General features: G+C 51.6%; 1 protein-coding gene across 24 annotated transcripts in view; it reads left to right on the plus strand.

The window, feature by feature from the left end:
- Positions 1-19,151, plus strand: part of PLEKHA6 (pleckstrin homology domain containing A6) — a 159,601-nt gene that overhangs the window by 105,256 nt on the left and 35,194 nt on the right. For 13 of the 24 annotated variants that reach the window (XR_004179057.1, XM_031656674.1, XM_031656655.1 and 10 more), the window contains 9 exons: positions 332-446; positions 5,588-5,692; positions 6,352-6,424; positions 8,843-8,943; positions 12,393-12,595; positions 14,169-14,654; positions 16,035-16,551; positions 17,015-17,101; positions 18,225-18,278. Coding sequence is in view for 23 of the 24 variants with exons in the window: in XM_031656674.1 (XP_031512534.1) it covers positions 332-446; positions 5,588-5,692; positions 6,352-6,424; positions 8,843-8,943; positions 12,393-12,595; positions 14,169-14,654; positions 16,035-16,551; positions 17,015-17,101; positions 18,225-18,278 (1,741 nt within the window). In the remaining variant the exon portion in view is untranslated. The other 11 variants (XM_031656660.1, XM_031656678.1, XM_031656726.1 and 8 more) reach the window with 9 other exon arrangements.

A 19,151-nucleotide genomic window follows, 5' to 3' on the forward strand; every position in this document is an offset into this window, starting at 1 on the left:
CCTGTGGTCCCATCTCCTCTGGAGGCTGAGGTGGGAAGATCACTTGAGCCTAGGAGTTCGAGGCTGTGGTGAGTCCTGATTATGCCACTGGCTACAGACTGGGCGACAGAGCATGACACGGTCTCAAAAAATAAATAATTGTCCAAGGTCGCTGGCATATAATTTCAGAAGGGTTGAAGGAGTGGCTGAGGTGACCGCTCAATGGCACTCAAGAGATCTAATTTTGTGTTGATGCTGAAACAGTGGGTGGCAGGGTGTGGAAAAGGGATGGGTCGTTTCCATTGTTTCTTGGCTCTCACCAATCTCTTTTTTCTGGTTGACTTGAAATCAGATCAGCCTTGGACATGTCCAATAAAACAGGTGGGAAACGCCCGGCTACCACCAACAGTGACATACCCAACCACAACATGGTGTCCGAGGTCCCTCCAGAGCGGCCCAGCGTCCGGGTAAGTCCAGCCCTCAAGGCAAGCTGTTGGGCTGGAAATGTCTTCAGTGCATGTTTAGTGGAATCTCTGGGAATCCTAGGAAATCGTAGCCTGTCCAGCTATTTCTGCAGGCTCCAAGAGTAGGCAAGGTGACCCAGAAAGAGAGTGGAGAGTAGGAAGAGAAGAGGGCTCAGATCAGAACCTCGTAGAAGACCAACATCTAGACCAGGGGTTCTCAACCTCAGCACTGCTGGCAGTTGGGGTTGGATGATTCATCGTGCTATGAGACTGTCCTGTGCATTGTAGGATGTTGAGCAGCATTCCTGGCCTCTGCCCACTAAATGCCAGTAGAGCCTCTTTTCCAGGGGTGACTATCAACAATGTCTCCAGATATTGTCAGGATTTTTTGTCCCTTGGGGACAAAATCTCCCCAACCTCATTGAGAACCACTGGTCTTGAAGGACAGTCATGAAGGTCATGGCGATTGAGAGCTCAGAGAAGGGGGAAGGAAGGAAGAGAGCCCCAGGAGAAGGAAATCTAGAGAAGAATGTTGCAAAGAGGGCCAGGAAGACAAAGGCTGAAAGTGTCCTCTGGGTTTAGCAGCAATGTGGTCACTGGGGACCCTGACAAGGGCAGTTTGAGTGATGTGAGAAGAGCAGAAGGCAGGCTGGAGAGGTAAAAGTGGGGATGGGAGAGGAGACATAGGAAGAGCATAGTGTAGAAACTGCTCTTCTAAGGAACTAGACAACAAATGTTAGTATATCATCACGTAATGGAGCACTTGCCAAAAATTAAAATGAACTGGAGCTATATGTATTAACAAGGATAAATCTTGAAAATATAACGTTGAGTAAAAAGCAAGTGGCAGAATATGAGAAATATGATATCACTTATGTAAATGTACAGACATGAAAAGCAGTACTACATATTTATAGGAACATCTGTAGTAGAAGTGCATAATCATGGACAGGAAGACTAATTTTGGGTCAGTGGTTGCCTCTAGGGAGGAAGCAAAGGTAATGAGACTGGTGAGGGGCTTGAGGGAGTTTTAGCTCCAGTTGTCTTGTTTTATTAGGGCAAAACAACATGAAATGATGATCATCGTATTATTCCCTACTTCTCTGAAATGTTTGAAATACTTCAAAAAAGTGTTTTTAAAGACACTTGACTGTGATGGGAAATGGAAGGGCAGGGAATGGAAGCTAGAAAGTAACACAGGACTGGAGGGAGGTTTCATTTGTTGGTTTTGTTTTGTTTTAAGATTTCAGAGGTGTGAGGGGAATGGGCCAGTAGGTAGTAGGTTCGGGAGAAAGAGGACAGCCAGTGAGTCACATTTCTATGGAGATGGAGAGAGTCAGATGCAGAGGTGCTGTTAGACTGGATGGGGAAAAGCCACCCCTTCCTGAAACTGCATTAAAAGAAGGCGTGTGAGGCTAGGGAGTGGGTGTCTAGGAAATTAAAGAGACTCTCACATGATGTCCTCAACTTATGCAGGAAAGTAGGAGGCAGAGTTTTCTGCTGAAAGGAATGGGGTGGGTGGGGAAGCATCAGGTGCGGGGCTGGGAGCTTGAAAATACGTGATACAGGTTTGGGGAATAGGAATGATGGTCAATGAAGGACACATGAAATGTTGCCCTATACTTTCAAAGGATCATCTGGGGCAGTCGAGTGTGATTCTATGTAGCCCTAAATCTGCAGGTTTGCGTGATTTTCCTCCAGCATGCTCATAGCCTGGCTGTGAGAGCAGGGAAGGCAGGTAGTTGGATTAGCCTTAGTTTGCCGAGAAGCTATGGCAGAAAGGTAGGAGGCCAGGATATTCAGGGGTTAGTGGGAGGTTGCCTGGAGTGGTAAACTATGGGGTGGCAGCCTCTAGGCCATGGAGAGAGGGGGCAGAATTATGAAAGAGTTGGACTGAGAGAAAAGGGAAGGATTTAGAGATTTGCATAGGGTTGTGGTGACTTCTTCCAAAGGCGAATCTCAGTCATTATATGTGTATTTTTGTTAGTAATGTTCAGATAATAATTTTATTTCCCAGTTGTGGGAGTACTTTATAATAAAGGCCAATTTCTTCCTTACTTCCTTCTACAAACAGTTGCTGAGTGCTTGTTATGGCTGGACACCTTGCCAGTTCTAGTGAGAAAGATGAAAAAGACAAAATTCCTCCCTGCAAGGAGCTCATGGTGCAATGGAGGAGATAGAAAGCTGCACTGTGACAGGTTTTAGGCAAGGGGTGTCCAATCTTTTGGCTTCCCTAGACCACACTGGAAGAAGAAAAATTGTCTTGGGCCACACATAAAATATACTAACACTAACAATCTCTGATGAGCTAAGAAAAAAAAAATCATAATGTTTTAAGAAGGTTTGTGTCGGGCTGCATTCAAAGCCATCCTGGGCCGCATGTGGCTCACGGGCCATGGCTTGGACTGTACAGATGTGTGGAGAGTAGTGTGCAGCTAACCACTCAGGGGCACCAGGACTTCGTGGAGCGGGGGAGTCTGCAGCAAACTTTAAAGCATGAGTTGGGATTTGACGGTGGCCAAGGGAGGATGGGTCCTTCCCTAACGCCAGGGAGCACGCTGCGAAAGGCACAGGAGGATGAGAGAACCAGAGGCAGGGCCTGTCTGGTGAAGGGACAGAAGGTGGGTGACAGGCCCTGCCAGATCTCACAAACCTGTCCTCTGTGCTGTGCTGAGGAATCCAACCTCTCTCCTGAGTGATGAGTGCAAGAGAGAAATAGGATTGTTTGTGTTTTGGAAAAAAACCTTAGTTCGTGGTAGAGGGCAGACAGCAAGAAGTGATGGGGACCTTTAAGACAACAATAGTGGAATTTGAGAGGGAAGAGCAGATTTGAGAACTATTAAGGAGACAGACTCATCAGCCCTGTATGCACGGTTGCGTAATGGAACAGAGGAACGAGGGACCCATGGAAGATAACACGGAGTTCTAGGGTGGGTGGCTAGGTGGCTCATAGTACTATTCACCAAGATGAGAAGTACAGAACAGGCTTGGTTAGAAAGAGAATGAGTTTGGTTTTGCACTTATTTAATCCTGGCCAGACAAGCAGGTATAAAATGGGTTGAGCTGGAAGAGAGGTCTTGGCTGTAGCTTAGGGAGCTTTTATCATATTACTCATAGCTGAAGCAGTGGGTATGGATGAGGTAACACAGGCATGATGTAAAAATGAGAAAATAAAAATAAAATAATAAACGTGTGATTGAGGCCCACCAACACTTGGAAAGTGGAAGTAGGGGAGATTGAGAAGGAGTGGCCACAGACGGAGGTATTGAAAGGGAAACAATAGTGTTGTAGAAACTCAAAGAAGAGTTCCAGGAAAGTCAGAAAGGTTATGACTGCCCAATGCTTTAGAGTGAGTGGCCTTAATTCCATAACAGTGCAAGAGCCATTTCAGAAAATAGGTAGAGGAGGTTTAGGAGTGATGGAGGGAGAGAAAGTTGAGACTCTTCCCAGGAGCCTAGGACTGAAGAGTAAGTAAGGGAAGGTATTACCTCACAGTGGACCTTGGGTTATAGGGTTGAAAGGGGAATTTGGGTATGTGTGTGGCAGCATGAGAGAGAGAGACAGAGACACTTTCAGATGGAGAGACTTGAGTGCATTTGCTGAGGAGAAGACATCAGTGGAGGAGGAAGCATCAGAGATATATTCCAGAGGAGATGATCGGTGGAGCTAAGTCTCAGAGGACACAACGGGTTAGAAATGTTAGCCTTGGAAGGAGGGCAGCACCTCTTCTTTTGACACTGGAGGGGAAGAGGCAAAGATAGTGTAAGTACAGTCATTTTCTAGGTAAAAGGGTGTGACATTGAGGGAGTGCATGTCTAATAGCCTCGAATTTCTCTGTGGAGGAGCAGATCCACTGTGGGGACCTCCCTCTGGGGAGGGCAGAGGCAGGGGAGGTAGGGGGGCTGGGAGGATGGTGAGGGTGTGGAGTGGAGCTGCCATCTGGTGCTGAGCCTCCTGGGATTGGGACTGTGGCTCTGTGGCAACCTCATCTGTATGGCAGTGTGATATTTTTTTTTCTCCGACAGCACCATAATCTGGCTATCAGTGCAGGGAGAGTAGATAATTTGATTCATTTGGAGTGCTATATTGAGTTTTAGAGAAGGTGAGGTAGGAAGACAATAGATGGGGTTTGTGAGAGCCCAGTTGATATACTCCACCATGGGGCCTAGGCTTTGTAGGGAAGTAACGAAAACTGGGAGGAGCTGATGGATCCAGAAAAAAGGAGAATTGAGGAGCTGGGGACCTCAATGGAGTAGAAAAGCTGGTATTGAGTTAATGGAGTGAGAAAGCCCAAAGGGTGGAATGTTGGGATCAGAAAGCAGGAATCCTGGAAGTGAAGATGGTAGCAGTGGAGGGGCTTGGGGTGCTGAGAAGACTAAAGGTGTAGACCTGGGAGCGTTGCTGGAGTGCAGGTGGAGAGTGCTGGAGCTGAGGACATCAAGGCTGTATAAAGTTAGGGCATTGCTGGGTCATGCTCCTGAGCAAGGAGATTTTCCACAGTGATGCAAGACAGAATGAAGAGGAGGACTAACATCAAAACCCTTAGACTCTGAAAGAACGATTGAGAAGCGGACAGTGATGAGAAGGATTAAACAGTGGGAGATCAGGCAGTGGTGCTTCCAGCAAGGTGGACTATTGCCCGAGTGTGGAAGAATGACAGTGTTCACGTGGCAACACAGAGCTAGAACATCCGTCTCTCCTCGCGGCTCCGTGTTATGTTGGGCACGAGACGACGCACGGGACCCTCAGAGGACGAGGATGCAGGGAGTTCACTTGCAGAACGCACTGTGGAAGAGAGAGGGAGTAAGGCGGCTGGGAGTAGGATAGGCCAGAGTGAAATTGGAAATCTTATTATTTTCACCTCCAAAAAAAAAAAAAGCTGTGAGACAGGTAGAACTATTATTTTATTTTTTTGGAATTATTATTTTGAGCCCTATTTTAGAAATGAGAAACATTGCCAAAGAACTGGAAGGCCCTGCTCTTGAGTTAGTAATAGATCCAAGATTCACACCTAGGCCCCTTGGCTTGAGGGCACCCCGGGGTTAACCCTAGGGAGAAGCAGCTCTAGCAGGGGTGGCTCCCTTGCAGATAGAGCAGGAAGGAGGAGACTGGGGACCTAGGTCAGCTTCTCTTTCTGCCCCTAGGCAACTCGCACAGCCCGCAAAGCTGTCGCCTTTGGCAAGCGCTCACACTCCATGAAGCGGAACCCCAATGCACCTGTCACCAAGGCGGGCTGGCTCTTCAAACAGGTGAGGCCACCCTGCTGTTCTGGCCACCGTAGCCTCCACCTTCTCCTCATAGAATGAGGATTCCTCTGTGCTTATGACAGTCCATGTATTTTTTTGGTATGTCCTCCTGCTGTCTCTGTGAGTGAGTCTCCTAATTTTATAAAGGCTCAGAGAAACTGAGTATCTTCCCAAAGTCACACAGAAAAAATTGTGTCAAACTTGGGAACCCAGCCCGTGTCCTGATGGGCAGATGCAATGACCTTGAAACATGCTGAGTCCCTAACCCCGTGGGAACAACCCACTAGCTCCCCAGCAGGTCCTGTTTATTATGGTGGAGGGTAGGGGTGTCTCCTAAAAGTCTAGGGTTCACAGATTGGCACCAGATTGGCCTTGCCGCTATCCCTGCCTGCCCTTCCACTCACTCGTTCTGCCCATCTCTTGCCCCTGTTCTCCTCCCCAGGGGAGGCACTGAATGACAGAACTGGAAGGTCATAGGCAATAATCTAATGTCAGTTCCTTGCATCTGAGGTCTCCAGGGGTTGCTGCCGTGCATTAACAGCAGAGCCGCAGCTAGGGCCACGACGTCCTTATAATTGACATGGTGCCCTTTTCCCTGCATTCCACCTCCTCTTCCACTTCCAGCCTGCGGCCCTCACATCTGCCTCTCCCATGTCCCACAGGCCAGCTCCGGGGTTAAGCAGTGGAACAAGCGCTGGTTCGTCCTGGTGGATCGCTGCCTCTTCTACTATAAAGGTGAGCTTGGCCCTTGGACTGGCAGGGATGGCAGGAAGCCAGGACCCACCACTCTTTCTCATTCTGCCATATCCCCAAGCTTGGCTTTGGATGGGCACCGGCAGGGCAGATCTCCTCACTGTGGTCCTGGCACCAGTGGCAGCAGGATAAAAACAAAGCTCACTTGTTCACTCACACACTCACTCACTCACCCATTCAGTTCACATTCAACAATGCTTGCTAGGTTTCAGGCAGAGTTCCAGCGATACACTGGGTGAACAAGGTGGTCATACGGCTGGTGAAATCCTGGAGGAATGGGGAGAAAGGACAAGGACAAAGAGGAGGAGGTCACTAGTCACTACTAGCAGGTCACCTACTAATTGGAGCTTGTGTGTGGCCTTTCCTCCTGTCCCACTGGAATGCACAGTCCCATCTGTGAAGGCAGGAACTTTTGTCAGTGTTGGTCACTGCTGTATCCACAGCACCCAAAACACTGCCTGCCATTTAGTCGGTGCTCAGTCAATACTGAATGAGTGAACATAATATCCTCCAGCTTCAGCTTCTCTGCTGACCCCAACACCCTTTCCCTACTCTCTATTTTTAAAAGTTATGCCAAGGCAGGCTGAGGGCACCAGCAAGGGTTGAGGTCAGTGATGGTGGCGCCATGTGGATGCAGGGGAGGAAATGGGTGTGAGGGATGAGAGAAGAGAGGGTACAATGATTATGAAGCAGGAGAGGCTCTTTCCTTCACTCCCTTGGCCCAGGAGGGCACAGCCCTGATTTCCAGGCCTCCTGGGAGCAATTCAGTGAATCATTAACTTTGGCAAACAAAGGTTGTACCCAGTGACCCTGCAGAGCACTGCTGTCCCTGGTTGCTGTATTGCAGCCACCTGAACCCCAAGGAGGGAAAACAGGAAGGGGCTGAGCATACAGAGTCCAGTCCCAGAGAAAAGGCCAAGACTCAGGGAGAGGAATCTGCCCAGGCCTAGGACCCAGGTGCTGAGCCTCCAGGATATCGGGCCACAATGGAGCCAGAGTGGGAATGAAACTGAGAGGAAAATGGGAGTCTCTACAGAGGAGAGACTTTGGGAAGCAGTGGGGGTAGAACCTCAAAGAGCTGAGAACCCAAAGGCTCAGGACACACCAAAATGGAGGTCACTCTTCACCAAGAGATGGACTCAGGACTTACCTAAATGCTGGCCTGGACTCTGCCAGGCAGGGGCTCGATCTCTGGAGGACAAGAGCCTCAGTTCTCCTGAAGGCAGCCCTGGGGTCCAACCCTGAGTGCCTCCTACTACTCTGGTTTGCCCCTTCCTCTAGGTACCATGCTGGGGTCCAAATAGAGAAGCTGATCTGTGGGCCAAGTATTGTGTAGATGTGATGAGTAAGACGAGAAGCAGGGCTTGAGGAGTTTATAACCCTACAGAGGTTTCTTCTGAACCCTAGCTGAAGGCTTTTCAGAGTCCTCAGCCTGGGGAACAAATAGCGATCCCAGGGAAGTGGGGAGGGCCTTGCCATGGTCTCATAATTGTCCCCCCACTGTCCCACAGAGCACTCCCCGCCCTTTCTTGCCTCCTGCTGACAGCGGGGGGCCCAACTGGCCAATCCATCAGGCTCGTTTGGAGATCCGGGATGAATTATGTAATAGCTGGACTGTTAGAGCTCCAGGCAGGGGTGCCTTTTCCTATGGAGACATAGAACCTCAGCGGGGATCTGCAGCCGGAAAGGGCAAAGCAGGCTCTGAGTGACAGGGAGAACCTTAGAAAGAGTGACCCAGAGGCACCAGAGAGCAGAAGGTGGGACAGTCCACTCTACAATGATCTGTCCCATCACCTTGTTACATATGTCACTGGTGGGATGGTCTCGTTTAGCGAGGCAGGATAGATAGGAGAGTGGTCAACAATGCTAGCTTTGGAGTTCACTTTTTGTGTTTGAAGACCAATTTTATCCCTTGTTCCTTAAGTAACCTTGGATAAATCATCTAACCTCTTTGTGTCTCAGCTTCCTTACCTATAAAATAAGGGTAATAATAAAGGAAATAATAGGACCTCTTCATGGGTTTGTTGGGAGGATTAAATCCATTAAGGCATTTCACTTAGAACAGTGCCTGAGCTTCCAAATATCAGCTGTTATTTCTTTGTTTATTTGTGCACTAGAAGGCGAATTCCCTTAGGGTAGGCACTATTTCTCTCTTATTCACCTCTGCAGTCCCAGTGTCTGGAACAGCATCTCCAGGGCCATCACACTCCCTAACTCCAGGGAGTGTCCTCTCAGAGCATGTGTGGTGGCCCTGAGTGCCTGACAAATAGGAGGTGAACAATAAATATGTATTGATATTATCAGGGAGGGGCAATACACTTCTCCCCACCCCTGGTGTGCGTGCGCGCGCGCGCACACGCACACACACACACACCCTTCTTGTGCCTCTCTCCCTGACAGATGAGAAGGAAGAGAGTATCCTGGGCAGCATCCCCCTCCTGAGCTTCCGGGTAGCCGCAGTGCAGCCCTCAGACAACATCAGCCGGAAACACACGTTTAAGGTCAGTTGGTCTTCCCCTCCCAGGGCAGCTGGGGGAGGGAGGCCTGCTCTTCTACAGCCTATGGGAATGGAGAGGGGCCAAGAGCCGTCACCCTAAGGAATCCCAGGTGGTGATGGTGGTAGTAGTGGTGGTGGGCGGAGGAGGGGGAGTAGTAATGGCCCCTAGACTCAGCACAGTCTCTTGTAAGGCTAGAGCAAGGCTATGCTGGGACCTTCCTCCTCTCTTGGGGGTTGGGTGGGCAATTCTCCCAAGAGTGGGCCAGTAGAGATGTGTTTCAGCAGCACCACAATTGTTACTGGGGCAGGAATAGTTATGTTCTGAGTCTGTGGACCTTTTGCCCAGTGCCTGCCCCTGGGAAATCCCTCTGGGCAGAGGCAGGAGCTGTGGCTGGTGGGTTCTGAGACCTTTTCTGGAAAGGCTTCCTCCCCACCATGGTTTCAGCAAACTGGACCTACCTCCAAGTAAAACTTACTCAAATTTCAGTCTTTAGTGAATATTAGGAGTTGAGTTTCATTCCACAAGAGCTGCACATCTCATGGAGAAACCATTTGAGAGAACAAGTGCACAGGAAAATGGGCCTTTCCTGCCTGCTCAATATCACTGCCTTGAACCCCTGGGGAGCCACCCGTTAAAGATGTGCCTGCAGCTGGCTCGTCCTAGGCCAGTGTTTTTCCACATTTAAAAATTCATGACCCATCAAAACCTATAAAAATCTCATGCCCTTTTGTATTTTGTGATGCAAAAATCATAGGTTCCTTTTCATTTTCCAAATATAAAATTATAATATCAACTACACATTGTCTGGCTACAAAGCCCTCTCTGCCCTAATTGACAGTTGCTGTCCAAGACCCTTCAAAGCTATGATGTTAGATGATGGGGCCCGTAGGTCACTCCTTGAGCTTCCAGAGCCTTAGAAGAAGGGACTCTGTTCCTTCCTGTCCTTCAGGCTCCAGTCACCTGGCCACGGAAAAAGGCTGGGCAGCATGCACAGGGCCCGCTACAGGGATCAAGGAAGGACTTATTTGGCACATAATTAGTTTCCAGCCTCCTGGGGTCTTGTATGCCAGAGGTGTGAAGAGAATGAACAATTAATAAAACTCTGACTCCAGGGAGCCAGTTCTAGCTGGGGAAATAGGAACAGGCTGTTTAACCAACAACAAGTAGTCCTGTTATACATAGACACACACACACACCCACACACACAATCAAACAGCCTGTCTCACCCTCCCCACCAGACCTGTGCAGAGACACAGACACGCTCCAGCTCGGAGCTCTGCCAGCAGCAGGCGTGAGATAAACATCCCCGAGTGACTGACACACTCCCCCCACCACAGATCCCAGATATCACCTCTCTGCCCACCAGCTCCTCGCCTCCTTCCCCTTCACTGCACTGCCTCTTTCAAACCTGACTCCGAGGGCTGTGCTCAGTGGTCCACAAAGGGTTCTGATTGTGGCTGTTCCACGGCCCTTCCCCAGGGGAGGGAGGGGAGCTGAGACAGATGGGAGGCTTGTCCTGCTGTGGCCACCGAGCAAAGCTCTTGGATGGTTAAGAATGAGCCAGGAACTGTTCCTGCCCAGGCTACCGCTGAATGCCTTAACTTCTTCCTAACTCGGCCCCACAGAGGCTTCGAGGGCTTTGCCCTGCTGGGACAGCTCCCTCAATTCTCTGGCCCCCTTTCATAGTTCCAGGCCAGCGCCCCTGCCCACTCCCCATCAATGGCCCTGCCTTTTCCCAGGCCCTCTGCCTTCCCCTGTCACAGCATTTGTCCTTGTGCCTCTGCTCTCTCCTTGTTTCCTGTGGCATGTTTTGTCCCCCAGCGTGACTGTCAGCTCTTCAAGTGCAAGAGCCTGTCTTTGCCTTCCTTGTGACTGGTGCCCCCACCGAGTTCTGCACACACAGGCTGCTCCCTGGATGCTCATTGAATTGATGAATTCATTTGCTGCCCACTCCCACCCACCCCAGGACACACCCACGAGCCCTGCCTGTGTGTCTCCTCTCTACAATAACCCTGTGTTCTCCACCCAGAGGACTTGCTTGGGCCTCTGGTCTCTCTACCCCCGATCCGTCGCAAGTTTCAGCTGCCCTCTTGAGGCTTCACTGGCTTTTTGTCAACACCTCCCCTGCCCTCTCCCACACCTGCCCCAAGCTCCGCCCACATGCTAAGTCCTCTGCTGGAGGTTGGGGACCAGAGGAAGGAGGCCCACCCTTGCCTCTTGCTGGGTAATTGTTCCTGTCAGAAAGAAATTGAGGGCTGGGACAGGTGGAGGCGAGGTGGGACCAGCTGCAACTGAGGAACCTTTTGAGCATTTAGAGGGTATGGTTTTGACATCACTGCTCAGGGGAGGCCTGAGGCTATCTCGACCCCCAGAGACCCAGGATTTAGGGCTCAAGGGGTCAGAGGCTGGAGTAAGGCTCACATCCGAGACTCTGACTCACTGCTAGATGTCCCCTGTTGAGGGGGCTAAGTCAAGCTACTGAGGATCTCACTGGGAAGTATGCTGAGGTCCCAGAAAGAATTTAGTCCTGTGGCCTCTTTTCCTTGTGGCCTAAGAACTTTGAATTTCACCAGGCAGACCCTTTTCCCATGAAATAGATGCATCAGTGAAGGCCAGAGCAAAACCACAATTTGTCTGCAGTTACAGAGCTGGTCAGGAGCAGAGCCAGGCTTAGCGCTGTGATTCCCTGACTCACTCTCCACCACCAGCCTGAATTTCCCTGGTGCAAGCTCTCCACTCCCAAACCCTTGGTAGGCAGAACTGGGCATTGCTGGGTGCTGCCATTCCCAGGGGAGACACAGAGTGGAAGGGGACAATCTGAATATCCCCCCTTCCCTGTGCTCCTCACCATTTCCTGTCACGTCGTCTTCTGTCTCTCCCTCTGGTGTTTGGTTGACCTGTTCTCTGCTTCTCCTCCTTCTGACCGCGTGAGGACCCCTCCTCTGGACAGGAGCTCTCTTCTGGGTTCCCGCCCGCAGTACCTGCTCACAGCCGCCAACTAGGTAGTGTGCCCCGTCTGTATGCCAGTGTCTGCTTTGCATGCCCACAGAGAGGGGCTTGGCTGTCTCTCCACGTGAAGAGACAGTGCTAGCTTCTCAGCAGTGAAAAGCTGGGGCTAAGATTGGCATGTGCTCAGGGGTCCTCTCCCCAGACACGGGGTCATTGCCTTTGAAATCAAACATGGAATTTGCCGGGGAAGTGGGTGTGATCATTGTCCCTCCTGCTTTAATTACCCCAGGTGGGGCAAGTAGGCTGACCTGGTTATTGGGCTGCCTAATGGTGCCCAGAGAGCCAGCCAAGGTGGATACCTGGGTACCAGCTGGAGCCCTCGGGGTAGCTGCAAGCTGCCCTCCTCACCTTGCTCCCGAGCTCCGCATGGGGAAGAGCCCCAGGTGCAGGGAATGGCCCAACTGACTGCCCATTCTGTGGGTGTTGGTGTCTTCTCCCAACAGGTGACTGTGTGCTGGGTGGATGAGGCCGAGGCCAGCTCCACGCACTGCCTCTCCCCACAGGCCGAGCATGCCGGGGTCCGCACCTACTTCTTCAGTGCCGAGAGCCCTGAGGAGCAAGAGGCCTGGATCCAGGCCATGGGGGAGGCTGCTCGAGTACAGATCCCTCCAGCCCAGAAGTCAGTGCCCCAAGCTGTGCGGCACAGGTGAGTGCCAGGGAATTGAGTGTGGGGATGCAGGAAGAATTAAGAGGGGAATGGAAGACACACCCAACTCTGGGTCATTGCTAATCCCAGGGTGCCTCCTTGAAGCCCTGGAGGATGTGTGAGCCGACTCCTTGCATCCAGGCAGGAGGCCTGGCTGAGTGATTTCAGAGCCTGAAGTCTCTCTTCCCCTAGCCAGCTCCCCCTCTACTCTCTGAGCTGGGGGAGGCCAAGAGAAAAGCCAGGTTCCATTGGGGCCTGGCCAGGAGCCAGAGGTCAGTGTCATTTGCCTGTTTTTCTCAGCTGTGTGTGTTAAGCACACCGCTTTTGGAGGAAAATAAACTCAGGTTTGAATCACACCTTGTCCACTTGGCTGCAGCGTGACCTCAGTGCAAGGGACTCACCCTCTCTGAACCCGAGGTTCCTCTGCTCAAAAACCAGCAAACATAACTCTATCTCAGGGTTGTCGTGAGGCTTACACAGAGTGCATGTAAAACACTCGACATGCAGTAAACTCTTAGCATATGGCCACTCCCATCGCCCGCCGTCACCCATGGTCTCAGCGTCTGTCTCTCCCTTAGCTGTGTGTGGAGTCTTGAGTTAGGTGCTAAGGGGGATCCAGGAGAAGGGGTTTTCACAGTGTAGACTCCAAGTCCATTCACATATCTTAGAAATGTTTACCAAGCAATGTTTCAACAAGGATGCTTGAATGTGTGGAGTTTGGGAAGCTGTAGGGGGAAAATTGTCACAAATTTCCATCTTTGCTTCAACCAAGGGGCTTACTTCCAAGAGTTCATTCATTCATTCATTTCACAAATACTTACTGTAAATATAAATAGTGTAAGGCACTGTAGTGGGTGCTAGGAACACAGGGGAAGAAAGTCTGCCACGTTCCTACCCTTGTGGGGCCTGTATTCTGATGGAAAGTCAGACCTGGAAGAAACGTGTTTTGGAGAAGGGAACTAGCGTGTTTATGTGCTTGTGAGTTTCAAAGCAGAAACTTCTGCTCCTGAGGCCCGCCATGTTTATCTCACAGCAGTCCTAGGAGGGGAGATATTATTATACCCATTCTGCTGATGAGGAGCCCAAGACTCTTGGCAGTTAAGTAACTTTCTATAGGAAAGACAAGTGCCCCATCACAAGCCTTTGTCGCTGGAGTATCAAGGACAGTTACTGATAAGAGTGCAAACCCAGTTTGGGGAGCTGGGTCAGGGACAGATTGCAGAGAGGACCAAGACTAGGTGAGGTGAGTCATGACATACCTTGAAGACTGAGCTCAAAGCAGACTGGCAGAGGGGAGTGGGGTGGAGAATGACCTGCAGAGAAGATGTTGGGGGCAGAGTTAACACAGCAGATGTGGGTAGGGGCAGATTAGGTTGTACAATAATTTCCCAGGCTGGATTGAGAAGATGAAGCAGTGAGACTTAAGAAGCAGAACAGGAATTCATAGAATCCTGGTTCCATTGCCACCTCCCTGCCCATCCCTCCCCACTCCTCTTCTCCTTCCCAGTCTGGTACCCCCTGCCCCACTCCATGCTGGGCTAAAGTCACTGACAGCATCTCCTTTGGCATCCAGCAGCCATGAGAAGCCAGACTCGGAGAACATCCCACCCAGCAAGCACCACCAGCAGCCGCCCCACAACAGCCTCCCCAAGCCTGAGCCAGAGGCCAAGACTCGAGGGGAGGGTGATGGCCGAGGCTGTGAAAAGGCAGAGAGAAGGCCGGAGAGGCCAGAAGTCAAGAAAGAGCCTCTGGTGAAAGCCAACGGCCTCCCAGCTGGACCGGAGCCAGCCTCAGAGCCGGGCAGCCCTTACCCTGAGGGCCCAAGGGTGCCAGGGGGTGGGGAACAACCTGCCCAGCCCAATGGCTGGCAGTACCACTCCCCAAGCCGGCCAGGGAGCACAGCTTTCCCGCCTCAGGATGGAGAGACTGGGGGACACCGGCGGAGCTTCCCGCCACGCACCAACCCTGACAAAATTGCCCAGCGCAAGAGCTCCATGAACCAGCTTCAGCAGTGGGTGAACCTGCGCCGGGGGGTACCCCCGCCTGAAGACCTTCGGAGGTGAGGCATGCCAGTGGCTGGGTGGGGCTGATATGGTGTTACGGCTAGAACGTGGGAGTGGGGTCATAGCCCATGAGGCATCCCCAGTTGGAAACCTTCTGGAAGCAGGCTGAATTGGGAAACCAAATCCCATGCTTCTGGCTTGCCCGAATCCTTCCTGCTCCATGGCTCCACCATTAGAGTCAGGCTGCTGTCCCTGATTCTTCGTTTCTCTGTCTGCTTCCTTCAGAAGAAGGGACAGAGTGCCCCAGTGCCTCTCCACGGCATGCTGGGAAGCCCAGAACACAGCAGGCTTTGGGAGGGGGCCTGAAGTTGTTACAGTCAGACATCCATCCAAGCTATGGGCCCTCCTACAACATCCTCTCCTCCAGTGCTCCACCCACTTGAGACTCACTAACTGCCAGACCAACCCACTCCATTTTTGAACAGCTCTAATTGTTTTAAAGCCATGATTTATATGAAGTTAAAAAACAAAATCAAGTAGCTCATTGGTCCCAACACAGCCCTCTATGACCATTTACTCCTTTATCCAACGACTGGCTTTGAAATATCTGGGGACATTTATTGGGCCCAGTGGTGTCCCTCAGGGCAAATGGGGCTGCAGGCTCCTTCCCTGGGGATTTGGGCAGCTCCAGGGACTGCAGGCCACAGCTTCAGGAAGGCCATGGGGCCCGGGAGGAACCTGCCCTCTAGTGGCCTGAGCAGCTGCGCATTGCTGGTGGTCTTGTGCCTGGGAGTATCAGGCCTGCTCTGGGGAGAATCATTTGGGATGAGTCCCAAGAACCTACTGGTTCAGTTCCTGACAAGATCATACAATCAGAAAGCAGGGCATGGTGGCTCACACCTGTGGTCCCAGCTACTACTCTACAGGTGGACATGGGAGGATTGCTTGAGCCCAGGAGTTCAAGGCTGCAGTGAGCCGTGATGGCCCCACTGCACTCCAGGCTGGTGACAGAATGGACCTCATCTGTAAAATAATATAAAATAGATCAGGACGCTGCCCTTTCATCCCTTCTGTGTTGCCCTCCTTCAGGTGCCTGGTAGACTTTCTTCTATTTGCCTCTCTCAGAAAAGATCTGATAAACTGGTTCATGCTGAGATGGAGACGGCTGATAAGGCTTCACGTTTCTTCCTAGGGATATGTCATTTTAAAGAGACAAAGATTGAAGCTCTGAATGGTGCAGTGTCCAGCCTTGGGGAGCTGGTTGAGGAAGGGGGCTGTGAGGACAGGAGTCTTTCCGTCACCTCTGGAATAAACTTCAGCCCCTGTGTACCTATTCAAGCACCTTGCTCTAGGCTGGGGGACCTGGAGGTGGGGCTGGGGTGGGTGGAGGGGTGCCCGTGTTGTCTGCTTTCCTTACAATATCCCCTCTCTCTCAGTCCCTCTAGATTCTACCCTGTGTCTCGCAGGGTCCCTGAGTACTACAGCCCCTACTCCTCCCAGTACCCTGATGATTACCAGTACTACCCGCCAGGGGTGCGGCCAGAGAGCATCTGCTCCATGCCGGCCTATGATCGGATCAGCCCGCCCTGGGCCCTGGAGGACAAGCGCCATGCCTTCCGCAACGGGGGCGGCCCTGCCTACCAGCTGCGAGAGTGGAAGGAGCCCGCCAGCTACGGGCGGCAGGATGGCACCGTCTGGATCCCAAGCCCCTCCCGGCAGCCAGTCTATTATGATGAGCTGGATGCTGCCTCTAGCTCCATGCGCCGCCTGTCCCTGCAGCCCCGCTCCCACTCTGTGCCCCGCTCACCCAGCCAGGGTTCCTACAGCCATGCCCGCATTTACTCCCCTGTCCGCTCACCCAGTGCCCGTTTTGAGCGACTGCCACCTCGCAGCGAGGACATCTATGCTGACCCTGCTGCCTATGTGATGAGGCGATCCATCAGCTCCCCCAAGGTGAGCCACCAGCCTGCCGTTCCTTCCTCATTCCCTGAGATCCCCAGAAGCCTAAGACAATCTACTGGGAAAAGGCAGAGATGTGGGAGCATCTGGGCCACGGGGCCACTGGGCTGTGTGTCCATAGGACCAGCAGTGTTGCCCAGGGAAGCCCCTGGCCTGTGGTTCTGTCTGTAGTAGAGCTGTCTTGGGGATGGCTTTGCCTCTTGAGTGGGAACATTGCTTTCTGTACATGCCCCCAGGTTGTGCCAGAAACCGTGCCGTCATGTGAGAGGGCAGAGAGGGTTCTGTCTTTTCAAATCTTGAGGACCTAGACAGATCATTGCACGGGGGGCTGCTGTCCATTTCAGTTTGGGATCTGCTCTGGGACTGAACACAAACACCTCTAACCTTGAGCTTCAGCTGGTGGGGAACTCTGTGTCCCAGCCAGACCCCTCACCTCTGTGATCCCTTTCTCTTCCAGTATGATTACCTGGGAGACAGGCGGCCAGTCCCTGCAGGACTGTTCCCCTACAACTACCCACCATCCCCCACGGTCCACGATAAGATGGTACGTCCTTTCTCCCCTCCACCTGCCTCAGGGCCTCCCCTCACCGTGCTCCACCCAGGGTGGAGCTAAACTGGGGCGGACTCCAGGGACGCTCTGTGCCTAGTGCCTGGCCTGGCTGGTTTTTAGCAGCCTCTGGATACTTCCTCCCTCCCAGTCAGGACTCTAGCCCCAGTATCAAGTTTGGTGCCAGTAACCCCTTCTCCTCTGTGACACAGGCCGTGGAGGAGGGATGAGATCTGGGAGCATGTAATATCCTGGTCCCTCTCCTCTCCAGCATGCAGGAGAAGAGGCCTAGGCAGGAAAAATCAGGCCAGAGCTCCTAACAAGAAGCAAGGTTTTCTAAACTTTTTTCCCCTGAAGCATAGTTATTTAACGTTTGTCCTTTGTCTGGAATGCCACTTTTGGGGAGAGATACAAGCAATATGATTGAGGAAGAAAAAATTTTCTGAATTGCGTCTCCTCCTTTTTCTCTGCCTCTTTCTACTCGTGTCTCTCCCTGGAATTTGTTCTCCTGAGAACTTCTGCCACCACCTAGAGACCTAGATGAGATGCTCTGCTTGGGAGGGTTGGGGAGGACCACTGGGACCAACAGGCAGAATCCTTGTCCAGAAAGCCTGTTGCTGACTCGTTTCCATAACAGTACCAGGAGGCCAGGGTGGAGGAGGGCTGGGCAGGCTGGAGGCTAGGCGGCGGCTCCTTCCCCTCTCTGTCTGATTCTCACTCTGCCAGTGTCCACAGCGTATAAGCCTTACCCACAGCAAACATACACACCCAGAAACAACCGATTTTTCCAGAAAACTCAGAAACAGCTGCTAACAAGTGCTGCCTAAACTGCTCTGATGACACTCACCTCTCCCAGGGAGGCCTAGGCAGACCTAGGAGAGATGGCAGTGGGGCCTGCGTGTGCCCCTCCTCTCCCTGGAGTGTCCAGTAGAGAACTACTTTGCCTGCCCACATCCTCAACCCCTCCCTTCCTGAGAACTCCCCAAGGGCAGAGGGAGAAGCCTCTCCATGTCCTTGTCGCTAACTCTTAACTGCTTTGCTTCTTTTTTTATTGTTTTCTTTTGTGTGTTCCTGTTTGTTTGTGTTGCTGTTTGGCCTCTGGGCCTCGGGCTCCGGGTAGGATGAACTTTTAGATCTTCAGTTGCAAAGAAACCTAGAGTATTTGGATCAGCAGGTAGGCAGAGCTGGTGCCCCCTACCATCCCACTGCCTTCCTGTCGCATCTCTCCACTCCTCCCCACCTCCTCATCTTCCAGCCATTTGACAACCTTTGTTGGTGCAAGCAGGACACAACAAAGTGGCTTATGTTTTGGTTTGCGCCTACACACCCCTTCTCTTCAAAGCCCTTTAGGACAGCTGGGAGTTTCCTGGGGAAAGAAGCATAATAAGTAGGCGCATGAATAATTAATGCCACCTCTTATTTCTCCAGTGCTCTGCTCGGATGGAACGGCCCCCAGGGGGCAGGTGGGAATTTGCATTTTTGCTGGCGAGAGGAGAGAGTCGCAGAGTCCAGGGAGCTCTAGGCTGGGCCTAAAATGCTAGGGATTTAGTTCCGCCTGAATCTGGGAAATCATCGTATCATATTTTACAGGTTGTTGTTAAACTCCATAATTGGTAAACTGAGGCCTACAGACCCTCCCCAGGATGATTTTTAAAGTAATATTCGCTCAGTGTATTCGTTAGTTCCTCCAAAAGTTCTTTTGCATACACAGCTTGTGCATTCCTAAGAATTCAGTGCAAACAGAGGGAGTATTATCAACCCAGTCTTACAGGTGAGCAAGCTGAAGAGGCAGTGAGTGTTCCATGAGCTGCAAGCAGTTGGCTGCCTGGTGTCTACTCCAGGGCTCTAACCCTTTCTTGTGTTTTAAGCTAAGGGAGCTGTGAGGCTGAGTTTAGACAGGCTGGGGGTCGATATGCTGGGTATCTATATAAGCACATACTCTTAAGTTCAGATCTGTGCTACAAACCAAGACCTAGAAGTACACACTGTCCTGTGGAGGCAGCCTGGGGAGTGGAAAGACTACTACTACTACTAACAACAGCTGCAA

The sequence above is a fragment of the Papio anubis genome, chromosome 1 (assembly GCF_008728515.1).
Source record: "Papio anubis isolate 15944 chromosome 1, Panubis1.0, whole genome shotgun sequence".
NCBI classification, from domain to species: Eukaryota; Metazoa; Chordata; class Mammalia; order Primates; family Cercopithecidae; genus Papio; species Papio anubis.